The sequence below is a fragment of the Danio rerio genome, chromosome 15 (genome assembly GCF_052040795.2).
Source record: "Danio rerio strain M-AB ecotype USA chromosome 15, GRCz13ab, whole genome shotgun sequence".
In the NCBI taxonomy this organism is placed as follows: domain Eukaryota; kingdom Metazoa; phylum Chordata; class Actinopteri; order Cypriniformes; family Danionidae; genus Danio; species Danio rerio.
The window spans coordinates 34,091,706-34,105,203 of NC_141035.1; the positions used below are offsets into that span (position 1 = coordinate 34,091,706).

Below are 13,498 nucleotides of genomic sequence, written 5' to 3' on the forward strand. Positions count from 1 at the left end.
AGGTCTCTCCACCCCAGTTGCTACATATTTACTAAAATAGTCTCATTTGTGTTATGACATATTAAAAAAATTGCCAATATATGACAGAAGATTGGGATATATGACAGAAGATTGTGATACAACAGGGCATATTAAATTCATAGGCCTACTTTCCACTGACTGAAAATCATCCACCCGCACAGTTGGCCTCAAACTAAAATATAATTCGTATATTTTTCTTGGAAAAAATATCTTTTTGAAACAACTTTCGTATATAGTTTGTCTCTTTAAAAGCCGCTTTTCCAATCGTTCGGACCCTTTTTTATGCTGAGCTGTTAGGCTCACATTCCGTGCCAAACCAGGTAAGACAGCAAATCAGTTTTATTTGGAGGGAAAATTACCTAAATTTAACGTGATGAATGAAAATGATTGGAGGGGAAATAAATTTATCAAAAATTTCATACATTAAGGAAAAATAAACAATGATAATAAAACAATAATAGTGCATTTGTATTATAGTGGCAGAAATATATTTTTTGAGAGGCCTTGGGCAAAATAAGCGTGCACTTTCACTAATAAAAAATATAGCACTTAAATTATTTAATTTTTAACAATCAATAAATTACACAGAGGTTTTATATCAAAAGTTGATAAAAATATAAAATATACATTTTGTTGGTAAAATAACCATTTAAACAATGGCTGTTATTTATTTTAGTATTCAAACATTAAGTACCGATTTTTTCAAGTGAAATAAGAATGAAAATGAAACAACAGCATATCAGGATGTAAAGCATATTCATATTAAAGCAATTCCTGGTTGAGATTTTAGAAAATATAGCTACCCAGTATATATTAAAGATCACAGAGAAATTACATGTCCCCAAAAATGTCCAGTTTATATTTAACTGAATTGTATAAATATTCAAAATTGCTCATTTTATTTTTATAAAATGTTTGTTTAATATTTGTTATTTTTTTATTAGCAAAAACAATATCAACATTTAAGAATCTATATTCATTCATTCATTCATTCATTCATTCATTCATTCATTCGACTTGTTTATTGGTGCATATATAGGCTATAATTTAAATTATACAACAGTACCTTGGACAGCTACAGTGCCACTAAAGCTTTCAAACAAAAGTCCAAAAAACTAAAGTTTTAAAGTTTAAATTAATTTTCTCCGGTGACGGCCGACATCACAACACGCTGTATAACCGTCCTTCAGGTGGTAGCCTATAGCCGGCATTAAATTACAAAACAAGCTGTCTGGGCCTTGAATTAAAAAAGTTTAGTTATTTCCTCATTGTTTAAAGAGTCTACAAGTTATTAAATATAAAATAAATATAATAATATTAATAATAATGACAATAATAAGAAGACTAAGGATAACTAAAATATAACAAAATATTACATGTTTATCTTTTATTAAACCGAATCAAAATGGTCAAAATAACATCCTACAGCCCGTGATAAAAAAGCACAGTGTTTACCAATTAAGTGAATGTAAATATTTTATATGATTGTTGTTATTGTTATTATTATTATTAATTTTAATTAATTAATCAATTATTTATTGTTATTTTATTGCCATTTGGACATTGTTCTTTTACTGTATGACAAACAACACAATCAGAAAACCAAAACTTATCTGTAGAAAACGCATAGCCTATGTGTTTGCGTGTGTTATAATCTATTTTTCCCCATAAAATAAATAAATACTGACTAACTAAGTTAACTAAAGCTGCTTTACTTAAAAGTGGTAGGCCTACCTACCACAACAGAAAAGTTTAGGCTGCTAGTTTAAATACGAGAGCAGCCTAATATGGACGACCAGATGATAAGAGTATTTAAGAGAAAATCGCAGCATGGTTAAACAGGTAAAAAAAATGTATATTAATACATTTTTATAAAATTAATAAATAAAACTAATAAAAATTCTATATATATTTTAAAAAAATTTTTCCTCTATCGTTAAGCATGCTGGCTACTCATACGAGACTAAAACGAAGTAGATAAGTAAAGCAGGGTTGTAGCCAATTATCTTTATATTGGCCAAGCCCTTTTACTTGGATTAAATCTGTCAAAATGATGTTCGCATCCTTCATGCTTTTTCTAATAATAAAAAGATCTCAGAATAACCTTGGCCTAGGCTATCTAAAAAAAAAATAAAGCATCTTAAACAAAATTTCTATCAGCCCAAACAAATTTAAATATTTTAAAATATGCGGGTAGCTGATATCATTATCTTTCATTCAATATTTTAATAAAAGAAGCAACACTAACGAAACTTTCAGGTACAATCCAGCACAAATGAAACGCACATAACGAGACTATTTTAGTAAATATGTAGCAACTGGGGTGGAGAGACCTCTTAATGATCTGATATAATTTTTTTACAAATAATATTTTTGCAGCACAAACGAGCAAAAACGAAAGTAACATATTTGTACACAAATATAAATATCTGTTGTTCATTTTCATGGCACAAACCAGCACAAATCTAACCAAATATTTTGGTTAAATCCAAACAAGGAAAACAGATAAAGTGTTTATAAATGGCAAAACCAGCACAATCGAATGACACCTGTTTTGTGCAATATAGAGTTACGTCGCGGCTCCCAAAGTGTTTTGATTAGGCAATATCTAAACAATACAAACAGATAAAGTGTTTATTTTAATGGCATAACCAGCACAAATCCAGCACTAAAGAATGTCACCTGTTTTGTGCATTTTAGAGGAAATATGGGGCGCTGAGTAACGTCGCGGCTCCCGAAATGTTTTAATTAGGCAATATTTAATCAATAAACATGGATAAAGTGTTAATTGTTATGGCACAAACCAGCACAAATCCAGCACTAACATATGACACCTGTTTTGTGCAATTTAGAGGAAATAATGGGGCGCTGAGTGACGTCGCGGCTCCCAAAATGTTTTGATTAGGCAATATCTAATCAATAAACATAGATAAAGCGTTTATTTTAACGGCACAAACCAGCACAAATCCAGCACTAACATATGACACCTGCTTTGTGCAATTTAGACAACCTGGGGTGGAGAGTGACGTCACGGCTCCCGAAATGTTTTGATAAGGCAATATCTAAACAATAAAAATAGATAATGTGTTTATTTTAACGGCACAAACCAGCACAAACCGAGCACAAACGAATGAGACCAGTTTGGTGTGATTTAGACAACATGGGGTGGAGAATGACGTCACGGCTCCCGAAATATTTTGATTATATCTAAACAACGAAAATAGATAAAGTGTTTATTTTAACGGCACAAACCAGCACAAACCCAGCACAAACGAATGATACCAGTTTTGTGCGATTTGGAGGAAATGGGGTGGAGAGTGACGTCACGGCTCCCGAAATATTTTGCTTATATCTAAAAGAGGAAAACAGATACCGTGTTCGTTTTAACGGCACAAACCAGCACAAACCGAGCACAAACGACCTGTGCTGTTTTGAAGTCAATTGCGCAACATGGGGTGGAGAGTGACGTCACACGGTTAAAAAAATAATGCTTAATATCTCAGACCCCAAACCAGCACAAACGTTCGTTTTTGCGGCACAAATCAGCACAAACGTAGCACAAACGAATGGCATAGTTTTGGGGATTATTTGTTTTTATGGGGTGCCAACTTCACGGAGGTATTAAATTGTGCTGGATTTGCTTGATCGGATGATTATCATTACCATACTTTTTGATGCAACAAAAATACTTCCTATATTTTTGTCAAAGTGCTTATATTTTTTGTTTACAAAAAATGTATGTTTATTTACAAATGTGCATTTAAACTGTAAGTTATTAGTTTTATAATGTAGGCCTAATAAGATTAGAATTTTAGAAATATGAAAAAAGTACTTTTTTTAAATGCCAATTTATTATCATCTGTTATAAAAACAAACAAACAAACAAACAAGCAAACAAACAATTGGGAATCTGTTAAAACTTGTTTTAAATGAAAAACTGTAGTCTATAGGCAAAAACCTAACTGGCCAACTCCTTTCCCCAGTCAGAATATAATAATAATAATAATACCTTTTATTTTTAGGCGCCTTTCAAAGCACTCAAGGACACCTTACAGCAGATTACAAGTACATCATAAAAATACAAGCAGTAAAAATGACAATCAGCATAAAATGAAACCAGCAAATCATTAAAAGCTATCCTAAACAAAAACATCTTTATCTGAGATTTAAAATTGGAAATAGAGTCCATCTGGCGAATGTGCAAAGGCAGGGAATTCCATAACTTTGGTGCTGTACAACTAAAAGCCCTGCCTCCAAATGACTTCATCTTAAAGTGTGGGACAGATAACAGTTCAGCAGAAGATGATCTCAGTGAGCGTGAAGGAGTGTACATTTACATGTCCATTTAAATAATAATGGTTATATTTCTTAAAGCTTTCTATTATTGTTATTTTCACAATGGGGTATATGCCGAAGCATGCTAATAGGACTTTTAATTTGCCAGTAACCTGGGTTAAGCGCTTCCGGCGAATTGAACGCCAACGCAAAATCTGGTGCGTTTAAGGTCTGTTTTCTTTAAAAATCAGCGATCTCCACTAGCTGAGTGATATCCGATTTGAAGTGGGTCTCAGATGGTACAAGAAGCACTGCATTAAATTACATTTCCCCCGCCATATCTTTATAATATGAGCATTTATTTTACCCCAGTATATTCAATGGAGCTTCTGAGTTTGCCTGCCGATTCTGACGGGCGCGTGCGAGTAAACGGCTTTTTGTCTCGTTTTACACTTGAGCAACTAAATAAATGATAAAGTTTATTTAACTGAATGTATTTTAATTACATTACAACATCGATGCTGTATAAGGAACCGTATAAAATGAGAAAAAGTTCACAATAACAGGTCACCGGAAGTGTATCAGCATGGGAACAGCACTAGCTCGGCATATACCCTATTACGAGCTAGTGTTTTTCCCATACTGATAAACTTCCGGTGACCTGTTATTGTGAATTTTTTTCCGATTTATAGTTTCTTTTATCACATCGATGTTGTAATGTTATTAAAATACATTCAGTTAAATAAACTTTGGCATTGATTTAGTTACTCAAGCGTAAAACGAGACAAAAAGCCTTTTACTCGCATGCGCCCGCCAGAACCAGCAGGATAGCGCAGAAGCTCCATTGAATATACTGGGGTAAAATAAATGCTCATATTATAAAGACATGGCGGGGAAAAATGTAATTTAATGCAGTGCTTCTTGTGCAATCTGAAACCCACTTTATATCAGTTCAGCCAGTGGAGATCGCTGATTTTTAAAGAAAACTGACCTTAAATGCGTAAATTTTTGCATTGGCATACAGTTAACCGGAAGTGCCTAACCCAGGTTTCTGGCAAATTCAAAGTCCTGTTAGCATGCTTCGGCATATACCCAATATGATGGCATACAGTCAAAATGGGACAAATGAGTTCATATAGGAGCCAAATTCTTGACTTGTTAGAAGGGGGTTGGGTCTTTCGAACCACCCAAACCCCACCAAATATATAAGTATAAATAAATATATAAACAAATAAATAAAAGTGTGGGCAGGTAGTTCATTAAATAAATTTCATGAATGTTGGGAAAATAAGAAAATGCTAAACTGAAAGTAGATTTCCCACTCTTTCAAACGTTTATTAATTTCTTGAATGTAGTTGTGTATTTACTTTTCCTCAGGTCAACCTGCTAATAAAAAACAACAGATTTAGCCTAAAGCAGAATACTGAATTAAAGAAAATTACCTTTTTTTTATAAAATGTAAAAACAGAGCAAAAATATATTCAGGATGATTTTACTGTTTTCATTGTACTTTTGATTAAGTAAATGCAGAAGAGATGCTATTTTCCCAAAAAAGAACAATATTATTTGTAATATTGTAATAAAGTTAATAGATTTAACTAACATTTTTTAAAAGTTAGATTAAGGTATAAATTGAAACAATAAATATAAATAGAAAATTGAATATTAATATTTATTATAATTTAGAGTAGCCTATAGGATAGAAAAAAGATCCAAATGTCTTAGGGCAGTGGTTCCCAAAGTGAGGGTCGCATTAAGGTAAAGTTGGTTTTATATTCACACATTTGGACATTCACCTTAATAATTTAATTACATAAAAATATTCTTTGCTAATTCTAAATTGTCTAATCATATAAGCAGCCAATGACTATCAAAGTACAACATTGTTTACAGTCAATTAAATAGTGATGTTGTTTTGATGTCATATTTACATGTGGTTTCAGACTGAATTTAAAGTACCAGCATATAGGGAGCGTGCCACAAATTGTGACTGAATGAATGTGGAAATATTAAACCAACTTTACCTCAATGGGGGTCGCTTGGTGATTTCCAAAAACATATAAGTTATTAAACTATTAGACTTACTATATATATATACACATAACCTGCAGAAGATAAAATAGTAGTTACATAAAAACAACACGCAAATAAAAAGCCATCAGACTTCCAGTTATTCATTGCATTGCAACCCCTGGTTATTACGCTATTAATGACACAACAATAGTGTTAGGTGCAGCAGATTGATTTTACAGCACAATGTTAAACTTTGACATGCACGTAAATTAAAAATAAAGTCTACAACTGAACATAGAGGACAAATCTCCAAATGGCGGTCTCAAAAATTAAACCAAGAATAGTTTTGTGCTGTAAACATTGCCCACAATTCTCATTAAGTGACGTTGAAATTAAATTTAACAAATGAAAAATTAATAAATTTTCTTTTTGGCTTAGTTCCTTTGTTAATCTGGGGTCGCCACGGTGAATTGAACCAACAATTTATCCAGCATATTTTTTACGCAGTGGATGTCCTTCCAGCCACAACCCTATCACTGGGAAGCATCCATTTACACATTCACACACACTTTTACACTATGGTCAATTTTAGCATAACTAATTCTCCTGTACCACATGTCTTGAACTGTGGGGGAAACCGGAGCACCCGGAGGAAACCCACGCAAACACGGGGAGAACATGCAAACTCCACACTGAAATGCCAACTGACCCAGCCGAGACTGGAATCAGTAAACTTCTTGCTGTGAGGTGAACGTGCTACCCACTGCGCCACCACAAATGAATGATGACTATAAAAAATGATATGGTTGTTAGACTGTTGCACTTTTTTGTGTTGTCAGTAAGCTTGTTTATATAGTTACTGGTGCGTGTGCACCTTTGTGTGCAATATTTGTATGTTTTCAACCACCTCCGAGGATAGTAGAGGTCGCGAGTCACTGGAATTGTTATTTTGTAGGTTCGTGAGTTGAAAAGATTGGGAACCCCTGTCTTTACCCCATAGTATTTAAAAAAAAGGTTTAAGGTAAATATAAAACTAAAAATAAAACATAAAAATTGTTAAACAATTCAAAGTACACCAATAAATACTAGACAGTTTCAGTGTTTATTGAGTGAAAACACCAAATGCGAAATATCTGGATTATAAACAAATAACCAGGCAGATGTCAAAGCAGTGTAAATTATGCCTGCATGTGCGAGCAGGATATTGTGTGTCAGGGCAGATGGTGAACTGAAAAAACTGAGGATGTGCAAAATGGCTTCTATAAGTACATCTGCCAGTCTATCTGCAATTATACATGTAAATCTGCTTAAAAATATGTCTCTCCTTTAGCACAACAGATGCAAATGTAAATATATTGTTTTGGCAGATGTTTTCTTACTTCATTCACATTATATAAAACACTCTTTATTACACATTAAAACATATGTATCTCCTTGATTAGAGGTCAAGCCCTTCTAAAAGCTCTATTGAACATTTTCATTATCTAGAAACATTGTAAATAACCGTTGGGTTTAACCCAAAGAGTGAAATGTTGTTTTGTGTTTCAACATTGGGGATCTAAAGTTACCCGAGTTACAAAAAAAAAAAAAAAAAAAAAAAGTTAGGTTACATGGGTGAGTTCTTAGATGCCAATAATTTTCTGATCATGATATTTAACGTGCAGAAAATAATTTCATTCGCTTTCAAACTTTCAGAGCAGGTATAGGACAAAAATCTGTGATGAATTAGCATTGTTCCCTACTCCAGCAGGTTCTTTTGAACAATTTGTATGACTGTTCAGGGACATTCAGAGATGTTGCATCCCATTGTATTTTGAAACTTTGTGACATTGTACATTGGGACTCTTTGTCTGAATACAGTACAATGAGGGTTTTGGATGGATGCCTGTGGTCAGCCTGTTTCCCAAGCTCATACATCCAGGTCCTTTCCCAGGGATAAACAACTTTTTTTTTATCCAAATGTAGCAATGATTTTGTGTGTTTTGTGCATTTTGTCAAATTTGTATGAAAAAGAGGCAAATTAACCTAAGGTAGGTGTTTTTCTAGTATGTTTTCTGTATAATATTATTCAGTGATGATGTTGTACAGTCTCATTTAATGAATTGAATTGTGTGCATATTGACTTACCAAATGATTTATTGACTGTAAAGGTATAATTAATCTAAAAATAAATCGAAGGATTCGATTTTGAACAAAAAATTATTTAATGACAGTGTGAAATATGTAAAATGAAGTTAAATTTATGAATTAACATACTATCATTACAAACTAAATGCTTCTGAAACACTGAAATATAAATTTGCTTGAACTTTTGTTTTTAAAACAGTATATAGAGGAAATGTTGTACTTTAACTCACCATAAAATATACAAGAATCATAAAGAATATTGGATTTTTCTAAATAATATTTAAATGAATGTGCCATAATTTTCTTACGATGTGTTTAACTCAACAAGGGCCAAAACAACCTGTCAATTATATGAGATCACAGCAATAGAAAATTACAACTATCCAGTCAATTCCCAAAAGACCAAATCAACAGCTATGGAAAATAATTTAGAGACCACTTGAAAATTCTGATGTGTTTGACTTAATATGGTAATTTCTGTATAATATAAAATCATAAAACGTATTATGAATATAAATTATGATTATTAATCATAAAAATTAATTGTATTTGTTACACAAGCTGCTTTAAATCAGTTTAACATACTATAAATTCAACATATGAGGTTAATTTGATTCAGCTTAAAAATTTAAGGCAACCAGGATTTTTTTTACAGTGTAGTTATATTCTACCAAATAGGCATTTCTTATCTCAACTGTCAGAAAACATGACATCTTTTTTATTTTAATTTTTTTGTCATTTTTATGCAGAGAGTGCATTTTTATTTTAAATTTGGAAGAAAATATTTTAAATTAACATTTTCAAAGCTTTACAATATTATATTTGTGCATATGCATTGTAGTACTGAAACTAAATCTGGAGCTAATGAAACAAAATAACATACGTTCACAGTCAAAAAATTAGTACAGACAAACGTGTATGTTATGGAAAAATATAGAATAAATTTTTTTTTAAATAGGAAAAATTAAGAGAAACTTTATAAATAAAAATTAGTTGAAAATTTGAAGTTTGTAAAAATAAACAATTTCAATATTTTGCTTGAATTTAAATGCATTCTCTTTCAAGTTATAAAGATGTTTGATGTCCAAATTATTATTTTAATGGATAAAGCTGTTTAATAAAACTGTTGTTCAAATATTACCTATATTCACTGAGGAACGAATAAAAATATTCATTTTCAAAATTATGTGTACTTATTCATACTGAGCTCTGTATAGATAACATTTAGATATTTAAAATTAAGATGGCATTTATTTTGATATCTCATGCTGATTAAATGACAACTTAATATTTTCACTGTTTTCTCCAGATTAAAACATGGGTGATTGGTCAATTCTGGGCCGCTTTCTAACCGAGGTTCAGAATCATTCAACAGTCATCGGCAAAATCTGGCTGACGGTGCTACTGATCTTCCGCATACTGCTGGTCACCCTGGTGGGAGATGCAGTGTACAGCGACGAGCAGTCCAAATTCACCTGCAACACCCTTCAGCCGGGCTGCAACAACGTCTGCTATGATACATTCGCCCCCGTCTCACACTTACGCTTCTGGGTCTTCCAGATCGTTCTGGTCTCAACGCCCTCCATCTTCTACATCATCTATGTGCTGCACAAAATCACCAAAGATGAGAAGATGGAGACGGAGAGGATCCACGCAGAGGCCAGTCACCCTAGTCGAATACAAGGAGATGGTTCCAGACTGGCCTACGGAGCCCAGGGAGAAGAATGGGGTGGTCAGGACGAGGGAAGCGTTGAGCAAAGTCTCCTGCAGGAAGATTTCGGTGAGCTCGGCAAAGATCCAACCACACTTTCCAGTCAGGTTCTACTCATTTATATTGTTCACGTCCTGATCCGCTCCGTCCTGGAGATCACCTTTCTTGTCGGTCAGTATTACTTGTTTGGATTCGAGGTGCCTCATTTGTTCCGCTGCCAAACGTACCCTTGCCCAACACGGACTGACTGTTTTGTGTCTCGAGCCACCGAAAAGACTATTTTCCTTAATTTTATGTTCAGCATCAGCTTGGGTTGTTTCCTCCTGAACATTGTGGAGCTTCACTACCTGGGTTGGGTCTACATTTTCCGTATGCTCTGCGCCGCCTGCTTCTTGTGCTGCAAGTCAGAGAGGGATTTGTATGCTCAACGAAACCCACTGTTGCTTCGCCTCAGACACTCGATGCAGAGCAGGCTGGTCCTGCAGTCTTCAACAACCACTCTGTCTCAGGAGAAGACCGGGACGGCTTTGCTTTCACATGGTCCTGTCATCTCTTTTGAGACCGACTCGACTCTTGAAAGCTCCTCAAAGAGGAACCCTGAGGAGAGGGAACGCATGAGGGTCAAATTGGCCAACATGGTTAGATTTACTGGTAAAAAGTCTTGGCTGTGATGTGTACTGATGGATTTTAGTTTCTTTTGTTAAGAGTAGCTCATTGTAAACTTCATTCTGATGCTTGTTGCACACATATGTGGCTTTGTTAAGTTTCACAATAAGGTTTGCTGCAGCTGATTCCACCTTTCAAATGCTTGTCAACATGATCGGCTGACTGAGGTCTCTGACCTGATAGACATTTCCCGGTTTCTCAGTAGCGGAAGTCATCATAGTTGGGAAAACCTAGAGAGCAGTGAATGGGAGAGTACAACAAATATTTTTTACAATCTTCTTTGCACAAATAATAAAAGAAAAACTCCACGATGATGTTATAAAGACTTTCAGAAAAAGGAAAAAATTGTGAGACTGATGACGGCAGCCAGAGGAGAGAATAGCGTCAAATTTACTGTCCTGTCCTATAGACGCTACATTAAAAACGTCTTGCACAAGCAGTATTTCGTTTTTTTTTTTTTGTAATTTAAAGAAAAGATGTTTATATGTTTAAAAAATCTAAATATTACAAAAACTTTCAAGGATTTAAGGTGCTGATTAAAAGTGTCACAACAGGCTTTGTGATAAGGGTCCATTCTGATCATTCAAGTGATCACTTCAAATGTTAGTTAGTTTGAAAAATAATACAATAAAATAAAATGAAAAAGGGCTTACACAAAAACTAAATCTATATTCAGATACCGAATAAACCTGCAAGATATAACTGCAGAACATTAAACACTGTCCAACATGTAACTGACTATGAAAACAAAAATACAAAAAAATTAAACATGGTTATTTATTTCTGTACACTGTAAAAATATTTACAGTGTTAACAGTAGCAAAAACAAAAAGAAAACTGTCAGGCAGGTTATTCTGGCAAAGTCAATTTAGTTATTCCCTGTACACTCAAAAACTGATTACTCCTGCTTGTTCAAACTACCTGTTTAAAATGAGCTGAAACAACACTATTCTTGTCATTCTTTTGACCAATTTGTTTGTTTTATGCTCAGTCCACCTAAAGCTGTAAACCATTAAGTTAACTTGAGCGTTTTGTGTTGGGACAACATGAAAGAATTGTGTTGGTCCAAACGACTTGGTTGGGGGATTTGTAGTTCCCAGCATACTTTCCGTGGGATTGAAATAACTGAAGGAAATCTTGACAATAAAAGTAATCTTAGGTGTTTAAAGTTAATATAAATATTTGTTAGAGTTCAATCTTCACTTTAGTTTGAAGATTTAAAAGAGTTTCATGTAATGCTTGGGGTTTTGAGATTACCACTTCGCAGCAATAGCTGTCCTAAAGTTCGTTTTGAGATCAGTCTCAATCAACTATAACTCATGAAATATGCTCAAAAATGGCTCTTTTAGTTTATTTAGGATAACTTCAAATAAAACTAAGAGACTTTGAAATGTACAACACACCATAGACATAGACATATCTGATGATGAGTTTAAGTTAAATAAAAATACAAATGTACTTATTTGACAAAATCGTGTTAGACCGACTGCATTTGATTGTGTAAATAGTTTTTTATTTAGTTGGTGCTAAACACATTTATTGAATTGAAATCCTGCCCTCAATTAAATTGAGTTCATCCAATGAGTTATTATTGAGTGTATATATTTAGGAAAATTACTGTTAACCAGCTAACAGATTGTTTTACTGTAGCAGTTGTTACACATTAACATCACAATTAATTAATTACTTTACACAATTAATTATGTTAACAAAGCAATTTTTACAGCGTATGACAACTATGTTTGGAGAAATGGGATCATAATCTGGCCTTCTGACCTTGGTCCTCAAGAGTCATAATCAAATTGCGGGCAAACTGCAGTAAAATCATCTCACGAGATTGCTCAGTATACCGATAGTGACAAAGCATGTGATTATCAGCTGATACTGATCTATGGTCGATCAATCACAGCATTCCAAATAGAAAGTGTGATACAAAACAGATTCAAAATACACTGCAAACATGTTTATCATTAATCATTCATTAAAATATCTTTTAATTACAGCAACCTACAATGATTAAGCATCTGATTCTCGCATTTGCTTTTAAATGAATGTAATACAAAGACATTTTCTGCTATGATGAGTGTTTTATTCATATTTTTAATTATGCATCGGATCATCATGTGTTTGAGGACTGGAGGAAACTTAGCAGAAAAACAAATCTTTTTCTAGCAACTTATGAATTAGAGTGAAGCTCAAAATGAGCCTGAAAGATTCAGCTGTTGAATAGGCTGCTGTTGATCTTGTCATTTGAACAGAATTGTTTTGTGGTTGTGCTGTATTGTTCCTTGTCTTTTAATATTTTATTCAAACACAATGCTGGACATAATAAAGGAAGGTTTCAGCCTTTTAGAATTATGATTATAAATCAAGAAAAGCACCTTTCAAATATGCTGCAATGTCATAAAAATTATATTTTTAGCTAAATGTTATTAATTAATTATCAAATTATAAATGTACATTAATGAAATTCTACTTCATCTGTTTGATGCATTTGACATTGAAACCTATGATGTAATGTTGTGCAATGCATTGTTAATGAGTGTTCAGTTAGCATGGTTGATGAGTCTGCAGTGCCAGCGCTTTTGTACGTGCACACGCATTGTGAAATTGCAACATTGCTTGATTAACATATGCAAGTGAAGCTGAATGCAATAAAAAAATCAAAAACCTTGTATACTCAGA

At 33.4% G+C, this 13,498-nt stretch overlaps 1 protein-coding gene across 1 annotated transcript; it reads left to right on the forward strand.

Annotated features, from left to right (window-relative positions):
- The first annotated feature begins 9,753 nt into the window (after positions 1 to 9,753).
- On the forward strand, positions 9,754 to 13,493 carry LOC556987 (gap junction delta-2 protein). The gene has a single exon (XM_087284407.1). The coding sequence runs from the start codon at positions 9,754 to 9,756 to the stop codon at positions 10,816 to 10,818; it is 1,065 nt and encodes a 354-aa protein (XP_087140533.1). The 3' UTR covers positions 10,819 to 13,493.
- Positions 13,494 to 13,498: the final 5 nt, after the last annotated feature.

Coding starts and splice junctions, on each gene's coding strand:
- LOC556987 (XM_087284407.1), top strand. CDS start 9,754: ATGGGTGATTGGTCAATTCTGGGCCGCTTTCTAACCGAGGTTCAGAAT.